Source organism: Aedes albopictus, chromosome 1 (assembly GCF_035046485.1).
Source record: "Aedes albopictus strain Foshan chromosome 1, AalbF5, whole genome shotgun sequence".
NCBI lineage: Eukaryota > Metazoa > Arthropoda > Insecta > Diptera > Culicidae > Aedes > Aedes albopictus.
Genome location: NC_085136.1, coordinates 246,866,150 through 246,891,477, shown reverse-complemented (window position 1 = coordinate 246,891,477; position 25,328 = coordinate 246,866,150). Strand labels below are relative to the sequence as shown.

Sequence of the window (25,328 nt, the reverse complement as noted above, 5' to 3'; positions counted from 1 at the left end):
CCAGATTGGTAGGCATGTTGGTTCACATGAAGAGGCACATTGGCCAATGACCGACAATGCGAGCATGTCAGAAGAAAAGAGGTCATACTGATAAGTCTGAAACTCTTTGCTTCTTCATACGACGCACGAACCACTTTCGGAATAAACTTCACAGTAATATCCCGCCAGGATTTGGGAATATACCCTGTAGCAAAACTGCAAATAAGTTTTTTTTTTCAAAACATGTATGAAATGATCAAATCCCTTCTGAAGCAAAATAGGATAAATCCCATCTGCCCCAGGAGATTTGAAAGGAGCAAAGCTATAAAGTGCCCATTCAATCGATTCTATAGTTACGATACTCCGAGCCGAAGCCAGGGAATCGTAACTACAAGAAAAGACATCAGGTTCATCCGAAGATGTAATATCACACATCCAGGGAAGTGTGTGCTGAATAAGCATTCCAGAACTTCCTCATCAGAGGAAGTCAGATCGCCATTTGGCAAACGAAGTTCGTTCACTCGGAAATCCTTAGATTTCGCAAGGATTAGATTTAACTGACTGGCGTCGCTTAAACTGGAAACATACAAAGGTTTTTCCAGCCAAATCGTTCAGCAGACCGGAGAGCTTTCCTGTAGGCCTTGCGAGCCGACCTGAAAACCTCCGAACCAGCCGAACGTCGTCTGTTCCAACTCTTTCTACATTGTTTCCTGAGTTTCGCCAGATCAGAATTCCACCAAGGGGTTCCTCTTGTGATCCTCACAGACCGTAGAGGGCATGCTTCTTCAAAGGTTCCATGATGAAGGTCGTTGTAGTATCAACGGCATCATCTAAATCACTTGGAGTGTCAATGGATGGTGAGTATCCATGAAATTTGGCCACAACCAAATCAGTAAAAAGATCCCAGTTTGTTGACCGGGGATCCCTGAAGCGCAATGTTTGCGAAGTAACATTTAAATGTTCAAAAAAGATGTAACAATGGTCAGATAAAGATTCTTCATCTGACACATGCCAATTGGTCAGCTCGTGATTAATTCTACTAGAGCAAAGCGTTATGTCTAACACTTCCTCTCTAGCAGATACCATGAAGGTTGGGCGGTTGCCTATATTAAGTAATGCGAGATCTGTACCGTCTACCCCCGTTGGTATGAACGACACCTCATCCAAACCAACGGGGTTCGTTTTTCACTTTGAACTTCTAGTAACCCTGTGGACATCGAAAAACACACCGATAGTAACCGTTTTTGCTGTTTTGTTTTGATTCTGTGTTCCGTTTCACCATTTTTAGTTTGAACGATGTGCAGATTAGAGGGGGTCAAATTAAAAAGTGTTCAAATTAGATGAGGTCAAACCAACGGGGGTAGACAGTATGAGAAAGGCAGAACATGTGGTTCTTCAATTCACCAAACAATCAATCCATCATCCGTTTGTTATCTAATCAATCTTCAGACTCATATATTTGCAGCACTTCTCTTGCAAACCAGGGTACTCGAACCGAGCATCGACTTTAGCCAATTCCGCATAGGTGATGCTGAAATTCTCCTCGAAGCCAACCTTCCGGGCAGCACCCTGCGATCCGGGTCCCGTGAAGCACGTAGAGGTCAGCTTGATACCCATCGCTTTGCAAAGCGAAACCCTAGCACGCAGCAGTTCGGTTGCTATGCCACGCCCCCGATAGACCGGATCCACCGAAAGACCCATCGCATTCAAATACTGGTCCACTCCGTAGCGCTCGTACACGTTGGTCTGCTGCGAGATGTACCCGATGGTGTCGAAGATGGTTTGGAAGATTTCACTCTTGAACTGGAATGGATCAAATGATTGAATTCCCCACTTTGAACGGACAATGATTGTCTCTAACCTTCGGTTCTTCCTTGTCGAACTTGGATGCAACACCCAGCACGTTAACTCCAACGATTTCGTCGGAACCCTCTCGGAAACACACCACAGACAAACGCTCCGGAAGCATGGCGTTCCAAAGCTGTACGACTTCCTTCATGGCACACTCATCACGATCCAGGCCCTTGGCCTGGTTCATCTGCTCGTCGCGAGCAAAGTGCTCGCTCAAGTGCCGGACGGCATCCTCGAAACGCTCCTCCGGAAGGTCCTGAATGGTGTACCACTCTAACTGGCCATCTTCTCCCAATCCCTTGGCTTGGAACCTGTGCCAAACCGTGGGATAAGGAATTTCTACTGGACGCTTGAAACCCATCGCAACCGCTTCCAATTCAAAACTGAAGAAATCTCCAGCTCCGTGGCCTTATCTTCGGCCAAGTAATGGAATCGAAAGGTGTGCGGTCAAGTTCCCGTCCCTCGATGGATGAATGAATTGTTTTTCGTCTATCATTGCTGATAACGGTTCTACTGATTTGGATTCAAGTGTCACGACAACACCGATAGCCCCCAGTCAATCGCTGATACCAATCCTAAACCTAATTTCCTGTGCTGGTGTGTAATCTCTTGCAAAGGGAGACCGTTCGGAGACAGTAGCGTTACATCTATTTTTGGAAGTGTTTGATTTATTTGCGGTCTACCCAGAGACTCATCATTTTGAGACTTTTGTCTTTGATGCCAGGGAAGACGAAGTTGGGTCGAATCCGCGCCAATTCTTCATACGTGACTTCCGCTTCGGTTCGGAAGCCGGCTTTTTCGGCAGCTCGCTGCGATCCTTGAGCGGTGAAATCGGTTACGGTTACTGGGATTTGGAACTCACGACAGATCGGAATTCTCGCACGAAGCATTTCCGTAGCGATTCCTAGGCCACGGTAGCGACGATTGATGGCCAAACCAACGGCGTTTAGATATTGATCCACGTGAAGAAGGTTGAACACGTTGAAGCGCTCGGTCATCATGTATCCGTGGATTTCCACGATGTCCCGTGTGGATTGACTTCGGACCTGTATGGGTCAGAAAATGTTACCGAAGTTTCCATTAAGCAATATGATTCGCAACTCACCACAACATCTTTCTTTACGTCACTGGCTAGCTTCACAAACAACAAATTGACGCCGATGATTTCATCCGACCCTTCCTTATAGCAAACGATGGTCATCTTCTGATCGAAGACCCATCGCCAGAAATCGTAATGATCCCTCATAGCTTCCGGATCGCTGACAACTCCTGTAAAGTACGTCAATTTTTCAAACCCTGTATACAAACACTCGATCCACAATCGACACAAACCCCTATTCGCGGCAAGTGGCTCATCGCCGGCAAAGTGCTCCGTAAAATGGCGAAGTGCATCTTCGAAGCGATCCGCGGTCAGATCTTCCACCCGGTACTCCACCAGGTGATTGTCGCTCGGTTCCGATATCGTCACATCTCGCGACTGGAAGCGATGCCAAACCTTCGGATACGGAACCGTGGATGGGCGTTTCCAAGGCATCTCCAATTGAAACTAAACATCATGTATGGTGGAACTTCGAAGATGCACGGTGCTTCCGCTGCTGTTTTGCTGGAATGCTGATAAAGAATGAAACATGTACTGTAAACGGTAGATGTGTAAATATTCACTCTGTCGAGATAAAGCTTTTGAATTTATGTGACATCTATTAATGCAGAGCCGACTGAAGAACTCGTAGGTTTAATCAGTGCTTAATTTAGTCAACCGCTCATTATCGCACTGTGACCCAGTTTTTTATTATGAATCTTCTATCACTTTTCTCGTACAACTCTTCTTACACTCGTAACACTCAGGTTAATCAGCCACTCAGCCACTTAGAGTCACTCAGCCAATTTATTGTAGTAAATGCAAAAGGTATTATTAATAAACTAGTATTTCAATAACTCAAACAGCGCTGCCTACAAAAGTCTGGCGGAAAAGATCCTTGGCGAGGGTGTCGAGATGAGGCCTCTTATTGTGGAGATGACTCTGAAGGTGAAAACCCTAAACAAGATCACTGACGCAGAGGAGCTCATCACGGCACAGCGGCAACAGTGCGAGGTGCATGTGGTCACCGGAGCCGTTCGTCTACGGAAGAGCCCGGAAGAGACACAGATAGCCCTGGTACAGATAGATGGCAGACACTAACAAGTAGGAAAGCACAAACTGGGCTGGTTCATTACTTCAATTGCTTTACACAGTATCATAATATGACATACCAACCCAATTGACTTTGTCATCCAATTCAATCTAACAGCATTAATTATCCCGCGCTTTGATCGCCTTTATTGAATCTTCAAGCTCATACTCTTACAATACTTGCTGGGAATGCCCGGAAACTCAAACCGCGGGTTGACCTTAGCCAGATCGGCGTACTCCATGACGAAGTTTTCCTCGAAACCCACCTTGGCGGCCGGAATCTGCGATCCGGTAGCCGTAAAAACCGTCGATGTCAGCGGCAACCCAACGGCCTTGCACAGCGGGATCCGCGCTCGGAGAATCTCTGTCGCAATTCCACGGCCACGGTACTTGGGCGTTACAGATAGTCCCATCGCCGCGAGGTACTTGTCCACCTGGTACCGCTCGAATACGTTGCTCCGGTCGGAGAAGTAGACCACCGAGTCGAACACGTCCCGCCAGCGGTCACCTTTACACTGGAAAAAGAGATGTGAGAATAGCTGAATCTACGGGTTGCCAATCGATTCGGAAAGCAGAGTGAACTTACGGTGTACTCTTGCTTGTCGTCCTTGCAAGAGACGTACGTCATGTTGATACCGGCGATCTCGTTAGATCCCTCGCGGTAACATATCAAAGCCACGCGGTGCTTGACGAGTTCGCGCCATACGTCTCCGATCTCCTGCACGCTCACTGGGTCTTCGGCCAGTTCTAGAAAAAAAATCGAAGTCATGTAATGGTTGAATAAGAACTAGGGTTTATTGTGAAAAGCGAAAGTTAGCTAAACTAGCAAAGCGTATGCGGAATAAAATTCCGTTGACATAGGTAATTCAACTGACACGGTAAAGGCGCGCCGATTCGCGCAATGCAGATCCCATTGAGGTCACTACCCTTTCCATATTCCCGCGTGGAACTGGTCGGGCTGCGAGCAACGTTAGGGAAGATCAGATAACCAACCCCGGTGGGAGCTTGGGACGTAGGCTGACAAGGAAGGTTTGCTCTGTAAACCTCAGCGTCTGTTCTCCAGGAAGAGCGGATCTCAACAGCATCCGATCCCCATGTTGGGGGCAGCTGATCAACGTCCGAGTGCCAGGGAGGGATTCTAAGCTCGACTGTGCACTATGGCCTTCCGGAAAGTAGGAGGCTGGTGTCAGGCCCTGCGAGCCAGCCTTTAAAAAACCACTGTAACGGAAAAACATCAACAGAATAATACGAGCAGAGACAAGCGGCAACGACTCCAGCGTACAAAAAGGGCTTGTGATTGGAAACTCGGTACTTGTAACTGCCGATCTCTCAACTTTATTGGGAGCACTCATACACTCGCCGATCTACTGATGGACCGCGGGTTCGGCATCGTAGCGCTGCAGGAAGTGTGTTGGACAGGATCCATGGTGCGAACGTTTAGAGGTAATCATACCATCTACCAGAGCTTCCGCAACACACGCGAGCTGGGAACAGCTTTCTTCGTGATGGGTGAAATGCAGAGGCGCGTGATCGGTTGGTGGCCTATCGACGAAAGAATGTGCAGGTTGAGGAACAAGGGCCGATTCTTCAACTTCAGCATAATAAACGTGCACAGCCCATACTCCGGAAGTACTGATATTGACAAGGACGTATTTTACGCGCAGCTCGAACGACAGTACGACCGCTGCCCAAGCCACGACGTCAAGCTCATCATAGGAGGTTTAAACTCTCAGGTTGGCCAGGAAGAGGAATTCAGACCGACGATTAGTAAGTTCAGTGCCCACCAGCAGACGAATGAAAACAGCCTACGACTCATTAATTTCGCTGCCTCCAAAAATATGGCCATACATAGCACCTTGTTCCAACACAGCCTCCCTTATCAGTACACCTGGAGATCACCACAGCAGACGGAATCCTAAATCGACACATACGCCTCAGCATACGCGCAGAATCTCGAGGCCGCGTTGCCAGACGAGGGCGAGCTCGATGAGGCCCCTCTAAAGGACTGCTGGAGTACAGTGAAAGCGGCCATCAACGACGCAGCCGAGAGCACCATCGGGTACGTGGAACGCAATCGACGGAACGAATGGTTAGACGAAGAGTGCAGAACGGTTTTGAAGGAGAAGAACGTAGCGCGGGCGGTAATGCTGCAGCAAGGGACCCAACAAAACGTGGAACGTTACTAACAGAAGCGGAGTGTGAAGAAATGGAACTACTGTGCCGTTCCTAAGAAACACGTAAGTTCTATCATAATCTCAACGCATCCCGCAACGACTTCGTGCCGCGAGCCGAAATATGTAGGAATAAAGATGGAGGCCTCTTGACGGACGGACGTGATGTGATCGAAAGGTAGAGGCAGCACTTCGATCAGCTACTGATTGGCGTGGAGAACGTAGGCACGGGAGACCACGGCAACGGAGGAAACGACAACGCCAGCGTAGCGGAGGACGGAAATGAACCAACTCTCACGCTGAGGGAAGTTAAGGATGCCATTCACCAGCTCAAAACCAACAAAGCAGCGGGTAAGGATGGTATCGCAGCTGAACTCATCAAGATGGGCCCAGAAAAGTTGGCCACCTGTCTGCATCGGCTGATAGTCAGGATCTGGGAAACCGAACAGCGACCGGAGGAGCGGAAGGAAGGGGTAATCTGCCCCATTCACAAGAAAGCGATCATTTGGAATGTGAGAACTTCAGGGCGATCACTATTTTGAATGCTGCCTACAAAGTGCTATCTTAGATCATCTTCCGTCGTCTTTAGACCTAAAACGAATGAGTTCGTGGGAAGTTATCAAGCCGGCTTCATCGACGGCCGGTCGACAACGGACCAGATCTTTACCGTACGGCAAATCCTCCAGAAATGCCGTGAATACCAGGTCCCAACGCATCACCTGTTCATCGACTTCAAAGCGGCATACGACAGTATCGACTGCGCAGAGCTATGGAGAATCATGGACGAAAACGGCTTTCCTGGGAAGCTGACTAGACTGAATCAAGCAACGATGGACGGTGTGCAAAACAGCGTAAGGGTTTCGGGTGAACTATACAGTTCATTCGAATCTCGCCGGGGACTGGTGATGGACTCTCATGCCTACTCTTCAACATCGGTCTGGAAGGTGTGAAGTTACTGTTTTCGAACGTAGTTATGCCTTATTGAAATGTCGGTTTTAAGTAATGGAAGTCTAAATTTATGGTTATTACTATTATTGTCATGATTTTTCCATTACAGTTTATCAAAAATGCCCAAGGCCATAGCTTCCCAAACTTCGTTACACGACGCCTCAACCCCTTGGAGGTACGTTTGAGTTGTTTTTTACGAAGCGAGATGACTAGCCAACCAACTGGAAGTTCGAGAAAGCCAAGTTTGAGAAACGATGCCCTACGCAGCATTTTAAAAATGGACTGTCTCGTTACAATTGTATATGTAATAATTTGATCAACATATCTTGAGTAAAGATCTCGAAGTCATTTGTTTTTGTGCTACATTGTTGAGAGATGTAAAACTATTCCCTTAGCGAGCTAGCAAAAATAGGAACGTAACAGTTCTGTAAAAATTAATCAAATATAGTCCGTATTCAACCCAAATCGAGCTCTAAAACTTCCAAAACATTTTGTCCAACCCACTCTCGGATCAGTATTCAGCCAAAATTTCAGCTTTGTAAAGCATTCCATTTGTTAGATAAATAATTGTCCGGCATGCATTGGTGGTACACAAAACCATATCCTAATATGCAAAATGAGTTAATATGACGATTCATACGTCCTTTATTCTTCTTTTATTGTCGAGGTTTTTACTGTCATTCTACATAGGGTAAAATTTACCTCGTCGCATGCGCTAATATTCGTCTCCTCAGAAGGAAAATATCAAATCATTACAGTTATTTTTACTTACCTTTGCCGATGCCTCATTAGATGGAAGCAAAAGCATTACATTACGCAAAATTTCATGTTTCAATTTCACTCCCCTTGCAACTTCACATTTTTTCTCGTTTTGCAAACGACGACGGCAACCGCATCAAAGCAGCAGCTAGTCGAGTTGATCTTCACTACCGTTCAATTTTCAATTCACCAGATGTACTTATTGAACCAACCTTCAATTCACACACACTACATAAGCTCTGTAGCACTTCAAAGTTGGATTTTACTGCTGCAGAATGCAGCAAAAGCTGTTCTATTAATCAAATAAATTACTTTTTCCCCGCCGGTTAAATGTAAACAACAAGCTTTCATCATTTGGAGAGGATGCAAGCAAAAGTGTACGTAGATTTTCTGCATACGAAACATCGTATTTCACAACCACAGAGAATGATTTCCGCGTTGCACTGCGTTGGCGTATAATGATCTGGAGGGCAAAAACATTAATTCAAATTTTTTGGTCGACCTTATTTTAAAAGCATTCCGTTCAACTTCAATTCTTGGGATTTGCGCTAACGTAAGAACCTCGACAACACTAATAAGACGCGACGCGAGACGGAACACAACACTTATTATTCTTACAATGTTAAAAAGGAGATAAAATTACCTTTTTGAGTCGACCGGTTTCGGGCTCGTTGTTGCCCATCGACAGGACGATGTCCGACTGACTACGTAGAAAACTAATACTACAATCCTACTGTATGCAGTATTCGTCGTGAAGCTTTGTATTTTACTGAATTCTCAGCTTGGTCAAGTGGAAAAGGGAGGACGTAATTGGGGCATCGTCTTCATTCATTAATGGGCGGTCGGCAGTAGCTATATACATGGATTCCCATGCGTTCAGTTGTGTAACTTTTCGGACATTTTTAAGCAGTTTCGCTTGCTCCCAATCTGCAGTATGTCCCAGCGTCGTGGTGTGCATTGCCACACTTGAATCACAAGTCCTTCCATGTTCCACCGCGTTCTTGTGTTCGCGTAGACGAGTTTTAAACTTACGGCGTGTTTGCCCAATGTATACCGCTGGGCAGTTTTGCACGGTATCTGGTAAACTCCGGATTTTTCGTCGGCTGGGACTCTGTCTTTCAGATTGCACAACGCATCCTTCAAGGTGTTGCTGCTCTTGTATACCACCTGAAATCCGTGATGGTTGAGGGCCCTTTGGATTGGGTTGGTCAGCTTTGGGTAAAAAGGAAGGCTAATCCTTTTCACATCCGTCTTTTCTGGCCGCAGTGTCGTAGCATTACTCCTGTGTTTCTTCCTTTCGTGCTTTCTTAAAATTTTGTCCACGAACTCTCTATCGTACCCATTCAACTCAGCAGCTTTGTGGATCCTGTTCCTCTCCTCGACAAAATCATCTCTTTCCATGGGAATGTTGTAGAGACGATGGGCCATGGAGTGGAAAGCTGCTTTTTGCTGGGCTCCGAAGTGATTGGAGTCTGATGTTATATACCGATCCGTGGAGGTTGGTTTTCGATATATTCCAAACTTCAGTTTATTATCTTCCCTCCTCGAGATCATCAAGTCAAGGAAGAGCAGTTTACCCTCTGCTTCTTGCTCTACCGTAAACTTGATAGTCCTATGTCGTGAATTCAGTAGTTCAAGCGTCTGGGACAAATACCGCTCTTTGACTACTGCGAAGATATCGTCAACATAGCGTCTCCAGACTCGAGGAAAACACCTTTCTTTCTCTAATCCACCTTCGAAGTCACTCAAAAAGAGGTTCGCCAGGAGTGGAGAGAGTTTGCTCCCCATGCTGAGGCCGAAAGTCTGCTTGTAGAACTTCCCTCTAAATGAGAAATAGTTCTGGTTCATACAAACTTCTGCCACCAAAAGATAAGCCTCAATTTGGTTTTGGGGCACTCGACATCGTTCTAAATGCCTTTGCAGGCTATTCAAGGCGTCATTTACTGGTACGTTTGGGAACAGCGCAGTTACATCAAACGATACGAGTACTTCCCCTCGTCGTAGTTCGATATCTTTCAGATGCTCCACCAATTCAACCGAATTACGGATGCTTCTCCCATGGGTTACAGGATGTTTTCTCAGTTCATGAACTAGCCAAGCAGCCATCTTCTCGGTAGGAGTCGAGACGTTGGAAGAAATTGGCCGCATTCCTACTGGATTCTTGTGAATCTTCGGCAAACAGTAGAGGGACGCTACCTTTGGGTTGGGTACGTGCAATTTCCTTTCCAGACAGTCTTCTCCCACCAAACGCGCTACTTTCTGACGGGCGACGGTAGCTTCTTCAATCATCACATTGAGGGGATCTTTGGGTTTTCCATTCTTGAATCTGCACTCTTCATATGGGCCATGGTCGATCATGTCAAGAACACGAGACTCGTAGTCTGGTTTGTCCATAATCACCACTGCATTTCCTTTGTCCGCTCTAGAGTAGACCACATTCCGGTCCTGCAATTTACGGAACATCAGACTCCAATCACTTCGGAGCCCAGCAAAAAGCAGCTTTCCACTCCATGGCCCATCGTCTCTACAACATTCCCATGGAAAGAGATGATTTTGTCGAGGAGAGGAACAGGATCCACAAAGCTGCTGAGTTGAATGGGTACGATAGAGAGTTCGTGGACAAAATTTTAAGAAAGCACGAAAGGAAGAAACACAGGAGTAATGCTACGACACTGCGGCCAGAAAAGACGGATGTGAAAAGGATTAGCCTTCCTTTTTACCCAAAGCTGACCAACCCAATCCAAAGGGCCCTCAACCATCACGGATTTCAGGTGGTATACAAGAGCAGCAACACCTTGAAGGATGCGTTGTGCAATCTGAAAGACAGAGTCCCAGCCGACGAAAAATCCGGAGTTTACCAGATACCGTGCAAAACTGCCCAGCGGTATACATTGGGCAAACACGCCGTAAGTTTAAAACTCGTCTACGCGAACACAAGAACGCGGTGGAACATGGAAGGACTTGTGATTCAAGTGTGGCAATGCACACCACGACGCTGGGACATACTGCAGATTGGGAGCAAGCGAAACTGCTTAAAAATGTCCGAAAAGTTACACAACTGAACGCATGGGAATCCATGTATATAGCTACTGCCGACCGCCCATTAATGAATGAAGACGATGCCCCAATTACGTCCTCCCTTTTCCACTTGACCAAGCTGAGAATTCAGTAAAATACAAAGCTTCACGACGAATACTGCATACAGTAGGATTGTAGTATTAGTTTTCTACGTAGTCAGTCGGACATCGTCCTGTCGATGGGCAACAACGAGCCCGAAACCGGTCGACTCAAAAAGGTAATTTTATCTCCTTTTTAACGTTGTAAGAATAATAAGTGTTGTGTTCCGTCTCGCGTCGCGTCTTATTAGTATTCCGTTCAATCATACTTAACATGATTTGATTTTCTGACCATCCTATGTACCACAGTGTCACGTAGAAAGTGTGCCCGGAATTCAATTCAGGTTTCGCCCGAAATAGACGTGAGCAAGACGGAAGCAGAATTCGAGGGACAATTATTCAAACATATTCTTTAGGAAGCTATAGTTCTTTAACAATATATTTTTACGTTATATGCAAGCTAACTTATTTGTAGTTGTATTTGTATTTGAACCTAACTTCCATCTGACTCCATTGCGTCTACATGAAACGCCAACTATCTAAAGCTACATTTAACATTATCGAATTGAGCCATCACGAATTAGTCTGTTCTTAAAAGCACTAGTCGAAAGAATAAAATTGATTTCACAGCTATGAATATTTTAAGATCGTCAGCATAAATTAGCCTACAACCTTCAGGTAGAACGAAGCAGACGTCATTGAAAAATATTGCAAAGTTTTACTCGGCTCTACAAGAGATCTTCATGACCAATTTTATAAAACTTGCAATAAAACTGAATCATACATCAAAACCTCTTGATAACCTCTTTAAGAGCATCTTCCGGCTAAGTGGACCACTCTCAGAGAGGTTTTGTAAACCGCATTAAGAGTAGCAATAAACCCGTTTTAAAATTTAGTTGAAAAATTCTCGATTGTTGTTGTTTTTTTTTTTCAACAAAAACTATGACAGCTCAAGATGCAGAGAAGCTTCTTCGATGGCACGTAAAGTTCAGGAGGATACATAATTCGTAAGTAGAAAGCGATTATTTCAAAGCAATATTTTTAGTAGTTATTGTGCCTACCAGGCTTATGCGCATTCGAATTTACCGTGAATATTGGGGTTGCAGAATCATAAAATTAATGCGCTTCGAAAATAGTGAATATTATCATCTTGGAATGAAATAAATCAATTCATGAATTAAGTAAAACTATGTCGATTCACAAGAAAACTCAGCAGAGAGAGTTTATTTATGTGAGCATGTTATGGAAATGGTGGCAAACTATCAATTCATTGCTAATTTGAGCAAAATGAACTATTTTCCATTCACGTAAGCAAATTCTTCAATATGGCGACAACCATAATCAGCGAAAATAAAACGAAAGCAAGTTATCTTTTATGATGACCGCAATAAACCTTGCAGTGTCGTAGTTTCTGCTTCTCCACCAACAGATGTCGTTACTAATCGAACGGATCGCCATCTGTTGAGAGTTTTAACAGTTTTATTGTGGTAATAATGATTGCCAGAAGGTTTACATATCGGAAAGTTTTGTTTACTCTTGAAATATGTCTTTATGGATATCTTCAAGTATACTATAAAACATTTTATCAATGGTTTTCATAGAAGCAGTCATAAAACTGTGAGTTTTAATTATTGCTGTAATAAAACCTTAATAAAAATCAATCAAAACCAATCAGCATTGGAATTGTTATTTGGGTAATATATACTGAAATAGCCGTAAACTAGCGAAATACACATAATTCAAAAGCAGTTTTCTTTGCTAGAAATCCAAATAGCGCCAATGAAAATGATTTCACTGTTATACAGATGATGAGTAGAGTGCAGTGATAAATTTTCATTAAAATTGGTTGTGATTTCAGCGAGAAAATTGCTTCTGATTTTCTGGCAATGGTTTGTTTCCTCTTAAAGAAACCTATTCATGTGATTTTTTACCTTTGTTATACATAGGTATCTGTACTAGGAAATGTTTTGTGTCCTTCATTATTTTTGTTTAACGAAAATTCTGTTTATTGATCATGCATTATGTAGTTGAGCCTAATTTGACTCGATTATGAGCTCATATTACCTCTACCTTTCTCCACCTCGTCAACGAACAACTTCAACAATAACTTTATCAGTGGGGGGCCAACAAACAAAACAACGTCTGTGCAATCATTCCATGTCAACAAAGCAAGTCAAATAAACGAACAATATGACAGAATGTGAAACAACCACCGTCGCCCCTTTTTCACGGCCTCCACTTGCACATATCTCAGTATCGGTACCTGGTATCCATATGTCAGGCGATAGAGATTATCTTGTTCAAATATGATTCGATAATTTGGTTAAGTGGATGACCAACCTCAACCAATAATTCATACCGTTAATTCCTTGAATTGTGAATGATAGGAAACAATCGTAGCTATTTCGGCGAACATATTGCAAGCGTATGCTAATTCGCTAAGTTCCTACTACTGCAGTGACGTGACGAACGCTATCAACCGCCTTACTCTAGATGATGCCAGCATTCAAGGTCATCTTAATAAACGCAAACTTTCTCAGTTATATAGAGTTATTTTGTTGAGCATCGTTCTCATCAAAATTGAGAAGAACTCACAACAAAAAGGATATGTATAGCGGAATTTGAACTTTGACACACTAATGTCGAATTCGTTTTTGAACCTGGGTTGGAACTGGATTGGCGGAAAATGTGTAAACAATCAAACGTCAAACAAACTCAAACAAACTTTAGTACAAGCGAAGCCGAAGTCGGGTTGGGGTTGAAACTGTGATCTCATCCAGTTCCAACCCAGGTTGGAACTGAATCAAAAACGAAAACGACATAAGTTAACAGTCAACTTCGAGCTGCAATTCTTGAATTACACATTCTACTTGCACTATACTCACTCTTAGCCTCACAAGTCGGTTCATCGTGGATGAAGATCCCCAGCATGTGACCGATGGCCTCCTCGAAGCGCTCCTCCGGCAGGTCCTGAACCACGTAATTCACCAGCTGGTCGCTGTCCACGTCCTTGGCCCGAAAGGTATGCCAAACCGATGGGTACGGAACATTGGCCGGTCGCGTCCAAACCATTCTCGCTGGTTACTATCAACTGGTCTCCTATAAAGTTGCGATCTGCTGAAATAATCCGCACTTCCGCACCGGGTTCGCGCCGAGCTGATAATGATGAAACGGCGAAACTTTGCGAAACAAGTCACACTATCACTTGTCGGTCGCGCTGTTTCCGACTCTCGATATTTGCCGACGTTTGGCGGGCGTACCAAATGCAATCGTTATGAGAGCTTCGCAAATAATGATTGCAGCTACGAGATGATGGAGGGACGTGCTTTCACGCGGTTCAGCTGATGGAATTGAGTAGCATCAGCATCAACATCAACACAGCCAGGCAGGTGGGGCCGGAATGATAGCACGTTTTCGCACTCTAGAACGTTTCATTGTGTTGTTTGAAAATCGGCGCGCAGTCGCTGTACTAAATAGGCGCGCGTTATTGGTATTGCTCGGCCCCGGGAGTCGGTAGTAGCGTGACGAACGGACAGCATGTTATCAACCCTTTGGAGAACTGGGGAGTAGGTTTGGATGAACCAATTTATGAACAAAGAAATTAAAAATTTAGATCAGCGTGTGCAACTCACTGCGATTGATTCTGTGATATAATTTCTGAGTAACGAATTAGAGAAAAATCAGTCATGGAATGAAGTACAGATATTGATTATAATACAATAACAATTCTATACTAACAAGTGAGAAGGACGAAACAGTCATAAAAACTAAGGATTCTTCTATTGATCCGAGATGTATTTTTATCATTCGATGCAATCTAATGGCATTCTTCAATACATCAGTCAACCTATCTTTGAAAATATTTGACAGATTTCAGGTCACTTGACAGATCACACACAAGCACGATAAAGACAATAACTATTTTCTATTTTCCAGAACTTGTTGCCGTCCTCGTTTTGTTCATGTTATATCTGTCAAACGGAGAACTGCCAAACATTTTTGAGGTTAGATTTAGTGGTGTAATAAGGAAAAACCATATTATCCATTTCTTGTTTTTTTTTTTTGATGATTGATTTGATTTGATTTTCCACTTTGATTCACGGGAGCTGAATGGGTTTGTGATAAACAGCCAGCTGACCACGGCGAGATGAAATCACCAACACCAATGTAGAGTTTTGTTTACCAACAAGTACTAGGTGGAGCAGCAAGCCATTATCTCATTTAGTCAGCATCAATCAAAGCCGGTGATGTTCACAGCAGTGTGCATAGCAAAGCGTTGCTGCTTATTATTGTCGCTTCGTGTACAAACCAACGAACGACTGTACTAACATTTTTCCATGCCGAATTGATATTCGAGCACCCTCCTACCATCTCTGATTACTGATTGGATCACGTAGATATCGATCTAAAATGATCAAACTGAGGATTTTCGAATGCTAAGGTGGTTATTACATAAAATTCTGCTATTTGTCATAAAATTAAGTGAGAAAAAAGTTAATTCTAATCGAGTTAAACCAAAAATTGGTTAATTGAAATTTAATGTTTTAGCATTAAGGTCGATGAACAGGTGGTGCATTTTGATGTGATACGTATACGGAGAGACGAAACTACCCAAAAGTGAGTTCTTTCCACCCAACTTCGGGGTTGCGTGCGTCAAGCCAATTTTGAGTTGATGGTATCGATGTTTTTGTTGGGTTGTTCCCGCTTGCTTCCATGTGAAAAAAATACCTAATTTTAAGTTTTTTCCAGCCAACCAAAATATTGACTAGGTTCTATTCACTCAAATTTGAGTACTGTGCTAGAAACTCAGCGTTGGCTTGACGCACGGAACTGCAAAAGTTGGGGTGTTTCTCTCTTCACTTTCTGACAACAATAGAAAGAGCGCATGAAAAGGGAGATGAAAAAGAACTCAAAATTGAGTTTAAAAGTACCTAATTTTGAGTTTTTCAGTTTCTCCGTGTACAGCAATGGGGCACGTTCGGTGTAGTACTAGATTTGTAGTAATGAGCTGAATTTTTGTATGGTGAGAAAGGGAATTCACCGTTTCTGAAATGAAATAGCGGCGTCGGTGGTGTAGTGGTAAGCGTGGTTGCCTCTCACCCCAGTCGGTCTAGGTTCAATCCTAGTCGACGCCGTCGGTATTTCTGAGACAAAAATATCTGATCACGCCTTCCCTCGGATAGGAAGTAAAGCCGTAGGTCCCGGCCCATGTGTTGATGGGTTCGATATGTAGGGTGTCAGGTGTGTGTGGATGTCTCCCTGACCGTCCGTGTTTAGGCTTAGTACCAGAAATAGGCGGACGTTAAACTAGAGCTGATGCCGAACGGTGTCGGCTCGCCAGAAATAAGAAGAAGAAGAAGAAGAAGAAATGAAATGATGCAAAAAGTGTTGAAACTCAATGCGCAATGGATGCGGTTTTCAACCAAACAACCGACCGGATAGTACTCGTCCCGGAATTCGCGATGCAGTGGGGACCCGATTTTGTCAGCCCCCGATTTTGTCTACCCCCGATTTTGTCAGCCTTTTTTGAAGTAGAAAAATAAATGTGTTTTTCATTCTGAATTTCAATTTTATAATCAATATTAATGCAGTTGATGTCTATCGTAGAAGTAAAACACGTCTGTTCGGTTTGAGCGTTGGAAACTGAATGAAAAGATTTATTATTTACCCTAACAAACAAACTTCAGTTGCTAAGGTCGTCATGGATTACTTGATGCTAACACTCCTCCCTAATCAGTGATTCCGATGATCCTCCTCATGTTAGTGACTCCGGATTGTACGAGAGGCTTGGTGAATCCATCTGCTGCTTGATCCTTGGTGTTAACGTAATTGATCGCCACTGATCCGCTGTCGATAGCATCATGAACAAAATGATAGCGTATGTCCACGTGCTTTGTTCTTGGGTTGTAGCTTCCATTTTTGGCTATGGAGATGGCAGATTGATGGTCACAGAAAATTTTGATTTGCTTTTCTCCGAAGATTTGCTTCAGCATATTTCTCCACCAGAGCGCCTCTTGGATCGTCCGTGATAACGCCATATATTCTGCCTCACACGATGACAATGCTACCGTCGGCTGTCTCTTTCCATTCTCATTCCACGAAGGCGAACGCCCATGACACGTAATTCTCCCGGCCTTTTAGCTTTTCGATCGCTAGAGATACTCGGCTGCCGCCAGTCGCACGAACCACTCTTGGATCCAAGGTACCTCCTGTTCTTGATCCAGACGGAACTGCACCGGAACCAGCGTCTCCAGATCCTCTGCTGTTAGCGCCGGAAAACATCTTCACTAGTAATTAGTTCTTCTGATCTTCGAATTTTCGTTATGGCCGATGCTCTGGGCCCATAACCTGTCGTAGAAGTAAAACACGTCTGTTCGGTTTGAACGTTGGAAACTGAATGAAAAGATTTATTATTAACCCTAACAAACAAACTTCAGTTGCTAAGGTCGTCATGGATTACTTGATGCTAACAATGTCTTTAGGCGTCATAGGAAAAATACGCAATAAACAAAATTCGTGTAACTTTTGAAAACTGTCAAACTTTTTTGCAAACTAACACATTTATGCCATTTTAGCACCCAACCCTAACCAATGTTTTAAACCAATATTGTTTTAAATTGCTAAAAGATTCCAGTTCTCTCTCTCTTGTTGGCATAACGTTCCAACTGGGACACAGCCTCCTCCTTAGCTTAGTATTTTATGAGAACTTTAAAAAAAAATTAACTGAGATCTCCCATAGCCAATGTTTATTTTGCATTTGTATATCGTGTGTGAAGATATTTTATACACAAGGTAGTTAAGTAAATGTTGATTATGAAACGGATCCTGGGCTTCCCAGGAATCAAACTCGTCACCCTCAGAATGATTTATTGATTGCACGTGCGCTTGATGTGGCTATAACGGCTTAACACTTTAGAGCCGGTGTGTTTGGCTAGTTTGTCCGAAACCTCGAACGAGTTTTTTATGATCGGTTTCAACGCCGGGGTCATATACAATATACAAGATGTCCCACCGGCTCCAAAGGGTTAAAGACTATTCTTATTAATTTCCTCTGGAACAGAACAAACAATAAACGTTGCCTGTTGTTGTGATTACAAGCCAACCAATTTACTTCTTCTATCCGGCATCTCTTGAATTCCTCCTGGTTTACTTGCTAGGATTGCTCCAGATATTTATTATGAGATTTGTGTTGTAGATTTCCTGCTTGGATTGCTTCAAAAATTGCTGTCGGAATTCTTCGATTTATCCATTAGAAACCCTTAAGCACAAAGAAAGAGACGTAACACTTTGAAAAAATTTCGTTAAAAAAACATCGCCACGAAAACGTTATCCAACGAAACAAAAAGCCGTTCGTTGGATTACTAATCGGTTATAAATCAATAACTTTTTTCACAAGCATCCAATCGTTTTGCGGTCTTCGAAGGAAAGTTTCATTAATGATTACTCTACAAGAAGCGTTGATCGATTTGAATTAAGGAGACAAAGGGCGACCTCTGGGATTTTTTATCTGAAAGTGTAACTTTTCCCATAGTAAATGATATGAAAACTTTGAACCGCTTGCGCTAAATTATAGTTTCACCGATCGCGCTGAAATTTTGCACAGCTAATATGGGACCTAAATGAAATCAAAAAAGTCGACTGGAGCGAGAATTTGATGCTTGTCCCATACTACTGGGCACATAATATACAAATTCATGCAATGGCAGGCAAAGAATGCCCTTCAATTAATAACTGTGGAAGTGCTCAAAGAACACTAAGTTGAAGCGAGGCAGGCCAAGTTCCAGTGGGGACGTAGAGCCATAAAGAAGAAGAAGAAGAAGAAGAAGAAGACGAACTTACGGGATTCCTTCGGGAATGTATTCCCGAGCAGAAGAAAATAACAAGTGAATAACATTTCAAGGTATTTACCTTAAATACTACCATACCTTGATATGCCCTTCATTAGGTGGTAATAAGAGGCAAAATAACAAAAATGAATACCAAAATTTTGTATAAATAACACCTAGAAAATAACAAGTCTTGTTATTTCAATAATGAATGCATACCTAAAATTTCAAGAGCTGTATTTGTTATTCCAAAGTTATTGAATAACAAACTAATAACATTTCTTGTTATTAAATGTTTCATTTGTTTGATGATTTCATGATGTAATAGCAAATCCTGCTCTTCGGTTATTTTCACTGCTAAACCAACAAATACTGCATCAATACCAAACTCTGCTCAAATACCTCCTACTGTTATTGTGATGCTCTCATAACATTTCGTAGAATAACGCAGCAATATCAATTTAAGGTATTAGACCACATGTTGCTCTTTGCATGGTATGTGTAAGGTATGCCCTTCTGCTCGGGTTGAGGGTTACGTTCCTAAATTCCTCGGGTGATTTCACCAGATATTACCCCAAAAATGTATTCAAAGATTTCTCCAGAGATTGTTTGGAGATTAGGCTCTGAAAATTAAAGTGGAAAGGCAGCGGAAATGTAGCTTATTCGGGCAGTATGAGTGTCTATAATTGTCAATCAGATGTTGATTCATTTTCATTTGTTGACAGCTAAAGTTAGATGTTATGATTTAAGCTGTGCTAACCTGTGACAACTGTATTCTGTAGACCACAATTGCTATAAGCTAGGAGAAGACTGTGTCCCAGTAGGGATGTTATGACAAGAAGAAAAAGAAATAAAAGATTTAATAGTTCTGCTGTAAAAAGCACTGAATGTTAACTTTACCAATTACCTTTTTTTTCTGTCCCCTAACCCCCATTCGAGTTTTGTACCACAAAATGCTCGTTCAAATATTACGTAACGCAAAATTTGCCAAAATATTGACGCTATCCGCTATTCCTCCCCTGCGTAACTATTTTATCTAAGAGATATTTTGAAATTTTGTATGAAGCGTGACATAGCGCTGAACCCCCCTCCCCTCATTGACGTTACGTAATATTTGAGCGAACCCAAAGCGGACCCTCCACACCCATCTCCGTCTCTGACGTACTCAGAACAATTTTTCATGAATAAAAAAATGATTTTAAAAATGTACCGATTTTGTCAGGTACCCGATTTTGTCAGCCCAAAATGCTACCAGGGGCTGACAAAATGGGGTCCTTACTGTATTTAGGAGAAAGTAAAGAGGGTAAAATATTATCTCCTGGGCGCCCATTAAAAACACCACCCCCGGCGAGGCTTTCTCGTGAGCCTAGCTATTTAGCACTGTAGTTGGAGGAAATGCCAATGCAGAACCCGTAGCTTCCGGGAAGGTAAGCCCAGCTCCCTGGGTTAGTGGGTTGGTGTCAGGCCCTGCGAGCCAGCCGTAAAAAAGACTAGCACCGAAAAATCAACAAGAGAAGAATGCGAACAGATACCAATGGCGACGATTACAGCGACGAAAAGGAACTTGCGATTGGAAACTCGGTACGTGGAACTGCAGATCTCTCAACTTCATTGGGAGCATCCGCATACTCGCCGATCTACTGAAGGACCGCGGGTTCGGCATCGTAGCGCTGCAGGAGGTGTGTTGGACAGGATCCATGGTGCGAACGTTTAGAGGTAATCATACCATCTACCAGAGCTGCGGCAACATACGCGAGCTGGGAACAGCTTTCATAGTGATGGGTGATATGCAGAGGCGCGTGATCGGTTGGTGGCCGATCGACGAAAGAATGTGCAAATTGAGGATCAAGGGCCGATTCTTCAACATCAGCATAATAAACGTGCACAGCCCATACTCCGGAAGCACTGATGATGACATAGACGCATTTTACGCGCAGCTCGAACGCGAATACGACCGCTGCCACAGACAGACAATTGGAAAGTTCAGTGCCCACCAGCTGACGAATGAAAATGGCCTACGCCTCATCGACTTCGCCGCCTCCAAGAACATGGCCATTCGTAGCATCTTCTTCCAGAACAGCCTCCCATATCGTTACACCTGGAGATCACCACAACAAAACGAATCTCAAATCGACCACATTCTGATTGATGGACGGCACTTATCCGACATTATCGACGTCAGGACCTATCGTGGCCCCAGCCGACGCCAACCACATATCGTAAATCATTGTATGGAAAAAATCGTATATCTTCATATAATGAATCAGAATTGTATAATAATATGTATATTTGTTGACAATGATTGCGTAAAATCGCATTTTAAGCCAAATGAAATTACAATTTCAATTTCGTTTCATATAGTCTCCGATCATAAAAGGTGCTAGATACTATCGGTAGGATCGCACAGAATCGGACGGAATCGTAAATAATCATACGTTTTGAGTGTTGCGCTTCAAGTTCGGTAGCGTCGTATATGTGATTTCCTTTAATCGTGAAAATTGTCGCTTTACATCGTATATAAATCTGCTAAATCGATCTGTCTTCCTAGAGGTATTATCAAAATCGGTGCAATCGTATACAACGATAATAATATGTAGTGTATATTGATAGTTTTTGTCATACTTGCGTCGTATACGAAGTGAACGAAATCGTAGAAATTGTACATTCATTTTTACAGTCGCATATAATTGTTACTGCACTTTAAATAGTCGAATTTCAATCTCGGAAATCGTAAATGGTTTTGTTTACATATGTGTATGATGGAGGAGAGGAAAACTTTTGATTTATCACAAATTTGTTTTTTTTTTGTTGTTGACACATGCCAACTATGGTAGCAATAATTTCAACCAAATATTTAGGTTTTCATACTATTTACATACACACGATGAAGGGAAACTTCATTCTTACTATGCACTCTAGTCGCCGTCCACATATTACGTAACGCTCTAAGGAGAGGGGGGAGTATGGCCAAGCGTTACGGTCCATACAAAATTTTTAAGATATTCATACAAAAAAGCGCTACGGAGGGGGGAGGGGGGTTCAAAATCGTCGATTTTAGTGTTACGTAATAAATGTATGCTGCGCTACGGTTTCGAAACAAGGTTATGATGCCAAATTGCAATGAAATGCAGTGCGTAGTTTCATTTACTTATAGCTGGATCGAGACGCAAAAAAGATCCTATTCCAGGACTCGAACCATGAATCTTCGAATCGATAATCTCATGCTCATTCATCTGCACCAATTTGAAACTGACGCAGATGAGACAAAGAAGTGTAATGACGTCTTAATCATGGGTAACTTTGTTTTATTTTGTGCTGGCAACTCTGTACAATTTTTAGTATCAACGTGGCAAACTTTTGATAATTAGTCATTGAAAATGAATTCCTAGACTAAAATGTTGTATGGACGAAATATTCGTAACATATAGGAGCAATAGCTAGCTGTATTAGTTACGTAAAATAATGCAAAATTATGCGACTTTTACATCAAAAACCGTAAAAATATTGCGTTTTTTCGTGATTTTTTAACGAAAATTGTTGAATAACTTTGAAATACGCAATTTACACACCGTAGTGTCTTCGGCAAAGTTGTAGAGTATTGTTCTAACTATATTTCTCGGTATTTTCGGTACAACTTTCTGGATATTGGAGTACATTTTCGTGAAAATGCTCGGAAAAACTCAAAATCGATTCGATGCATCTCTAAACCTTTATTAATTTGGCTCATTTTTGGACTGAAGCCTTGTTTTTGCATGTGGATTGATGATTTGATGTGACACAGGTAGGTCAAAAAAAGTGAACAGGTCTAGTATATAGTAAAAAGTGAGCATTGAAAATTGAAAAATTGGAAGTTTGAATCAGTGTGAAAAGAGAAGTGGGAAATGAGGCAAAGAGTCAAAAATGAGAAGCTAGCAGTAAGGGATGATAATTAGAAAATGAAGATCGAAGAGTGTGAAGCAGTGAGGGGAGAAAAGCGAGCAATGAGGAGTTAGGAGTGTTTTCGGTGATGCCTACTGGGTCTCTTGTAGTACTACTGGGGTGTTTTCTGATTACTCAAGGGGATCCTGTTGTGATCCTTCCAAGAATGATTCTGGAATTACATCTCGGAGGATTCCTCAAAGTTATCTTATGATTCGCAGAGAAGGGTTTCCGTGGAAACACCTCAAGGAGTTTTTTTTTTTGTTTGTTTCCCTCACTTTATCTCGTGGGATTTCTCTATGCTATCTCTCGGAATTACTTTTACGATTCCACAATAAGTACTTTCTGGGTTCCGGAATACTAACGGTTGTCCCAAATGTGATCTAAGCTCATTTTTTTTGCTGTTCATCAGGTACACCAAAAATCCAAGGTTTAATATGTCGCTTGCATGGTTTTGCTTCATTTTCATATCTGACCCCTTCCTGTGGTACCGGTCCGGAACACATAAACGGTGTTCAGCCCGTTGCGATCTAAATAAGCATAAATTTATTTTTTACCAGTAGATCCATAAACCATAACTTATGATTAAAAACTGGAAGAAAAAAAATCCTCTGAAATCAGCACCCATATATTATATATCTTTTTTGGCCAGGGTGCTTCTGTTTTGGTTACTCCCATAAGAAATACAAGTGATTGACCAAAATAGAAACCAAATTTGAGAATATGGCCAAAACTGCGGCAATGCTTCTATTTTGGCCAGCGTCACTTTTAATACAAAAATCAAGTATAAGCTTGATTTTTGCATTTTTCCAACAAAATATAGATTGAAACCTTTCATTTGGCACATTGGTAGTTTTCATAGGATTATTAGTTATTTTTGTAAAAAAAAAACATTTTCCTTAGACTGGTTAAAACCGGTGCCCGTACCCTACAACCTTTCCAGTACACCTAGTGTACGAGAAAGGCAAAGCATGTTTAATTTCGCTTGATTTAAGAAGTTCTGAAGTATTATTTGGAATTCTTCTATTAGCTTGACCAGATCTTTACCGTACGGCAAATCCTCCAGAAATGCCGTGAATACCAGGTCCCAACGCACCACCTGTTCATCGACTTCAAAGCGGCATACGACAGTATCGACCGCGCAGGGCTATGGAGAATCATGGACGAAAACGACTTTCCTGGGAAGCTGACTAGACTGATTAAAGCAACGATGGACGGTGTTCAAAACTGCGTAAGGGTTTCGGGTGAACTATCCAGTTCATTCAAATCTCGCCGGGGACTGCGACAAGGTGATGGACTCCCATGCCTACTCTTCAACATCGCTCTGGAAGGTGTGATGTGATGAGCCGGGCTCAACAGCCGGGGCACGATTTTCACAAAATCCGGTCAATTTGTGTGCTTTGCGGACGACATGGACATTATTGCAAGAACATTTTTAACGGTGGCAGAACTGTACACCCGCCTGAAATGCGAAGCAGCAAAGGTCGGACTGGTGGTGAATGCCTCAAAAACAAAGTACATGCTGGTAGGCGGAACCGAAAACGACCGGATCCGCCTGGGTAGTAATGTTACGATAGACGGGGATACTTTCGAGGTGGTGGAGGAATTCGTCTACCTCGGATCCTTACTGACGACTGACAACAACGTGAGCCGTGAAATTCGAAGGCGCATCATCAGCGGAAGTCGGGCCTACTGGGCTCCAGAAGAAACTGCGGTTGAGAAAGATTCACCCACGCACCAAATGCACCATGTACAAAACGCTAATAAGACCGGTGATCCTCTACGGGCACGAGACATGGACCATGCTCGAGGAGGACCTACAAGCACTCGGAGTTTTCGAGCGACGTGAGCTAAGAACGATCTTCGGCGGTGTGCAGGAGAACGGTGTGTGGCGGAGAAGGATGAACCACGAGCTCGATGCACTTTACGGCGAACCCAGCATCCAGAAGGTGGCCAAAGCCGGAAGGATACGGTGGGCGGGGCATGTTGCAAGAATGCCGGACAACAACCCTGCAAAGCTGGTGTTTGCAACTGATCCGGCTGGCACAAGAAGGCGTGGAGCGCAGAGAGCACGATGGGCGGACCAGGTGGAGCGTGACTTGGCGAGCATTGGGCGCGACCGAGGATGGAGAGCGGCAGCCACAAACCGAGTATTGTGGCATACTATTGTTGATTATGTCTTGTCTTAATGATGTTGAACAAATAAATGTATGTTTGTATTAGTCTGATTTCTGTGAAAGATTTTTTCTTTGATTACTTTGGGTAATCTTGTATGATATATTTATCTAATATCTTATAATTATTCTAGATGTTCTTTGTTTTGGATTCCTCGGGAGGTTCTTTTTGAGATTCCTCCTGAAATTTCTCCAAGCGTGCTCTTAAACTAGTCTTAACAATCTAATAGCATTTTTGATCAATAATTTTATTTTTACCTTCGAAAAAATACAACTGTAGCTTCCAGGGCTTCTCCATAAGCTTCTTTGGGATTTTCATTAGAAGTTATATCAGGAACTACCCCTAGAGTTTCTTCTAAGATTTCTGCGGGAATCGCTTCACTAATTTGTTCAGGTGCTTCTAACGGCATTTTGCT

General features: G+C 42.9%; 3 protein-coding genes across 3 annotated transcripts; all 3 read right to left on the bottom strand.

The window, feature by feature from the left end:
• Positions 1 to 1,401: 1,401 nt before the first annotated feature.
• Positions 1,402 to 2,301, bottom strand: LOC115268779 (uncharacterized). The gene is made up of 2 exons (XM_029876944.2): positions 1,841 to 2,301; positions 1,402 to 1,782 (listed from the first exon to the last, which is right to left on the bottom strand). The coding sequence occupies exons 1-2, from the start codon at positions 2,189 to 2,191 to the stop codon at positions 1,414 to 1,416; spliced, it is 720 nt and encodes a 239-aa protein (XP_029732804.2). The 5' UTR covers positions 2,192 to 2,301; the 3' UTR covers positions 1,402 to 1,413.
• A 177-nt stretch (positions 2,302 to 2,478) lies between these two features.
• LOC109412744 (uncharacterized) lies at positions 2,479 to 3,972 on the bottom strand. The gene is made up of 3 exons (XM_029876943.2): positions 3,163 to 3,972; positions 2,936 to 3,099; positions 2,479 to 2,876 (listed from the first exon to the last, which is right to left on the bottom strand). Exons 1-3 carry the CDS (start codon positions 3,362 to 3,364, stop codon positions 2,499 to 2,501), a joined length of 744 nt encoding a protein of 247 aa, XP_029732803.2. The 5' UTR covers positions 3,365 to 3,972; the 3' UTR covers positions 2,479 to 2,498.
• Positions 3,973 to 4,120: 148 nt separating this feature from the next.
• On the bottom strand, positions 4,121 to 14,417 carry LOC109412743 (uncharacterized). The gene is made up of 3 exons (XM_019686368.3): positions 13,880 to 14,417; positions 4,587 to 4,747; positions 4,121 to 4,515 (listed from the first exon to the last, which is right to left on the bottom strand). The coding sequence occupies exons 1-3, from the start codon at positions 14,064 to 14,066 to the stop codon at positions 4,147 to 4,149; spliced, it is 717 nt and encodes a 238-aa protein (XP_019541913.3). The 5' UTR covers positions 14,067 to 14,417; the 3' UTR covers positions 4,121 to 4,146.
• Positions 14,418 to 25,328: the final 10,911 nt, after the last annotated feature.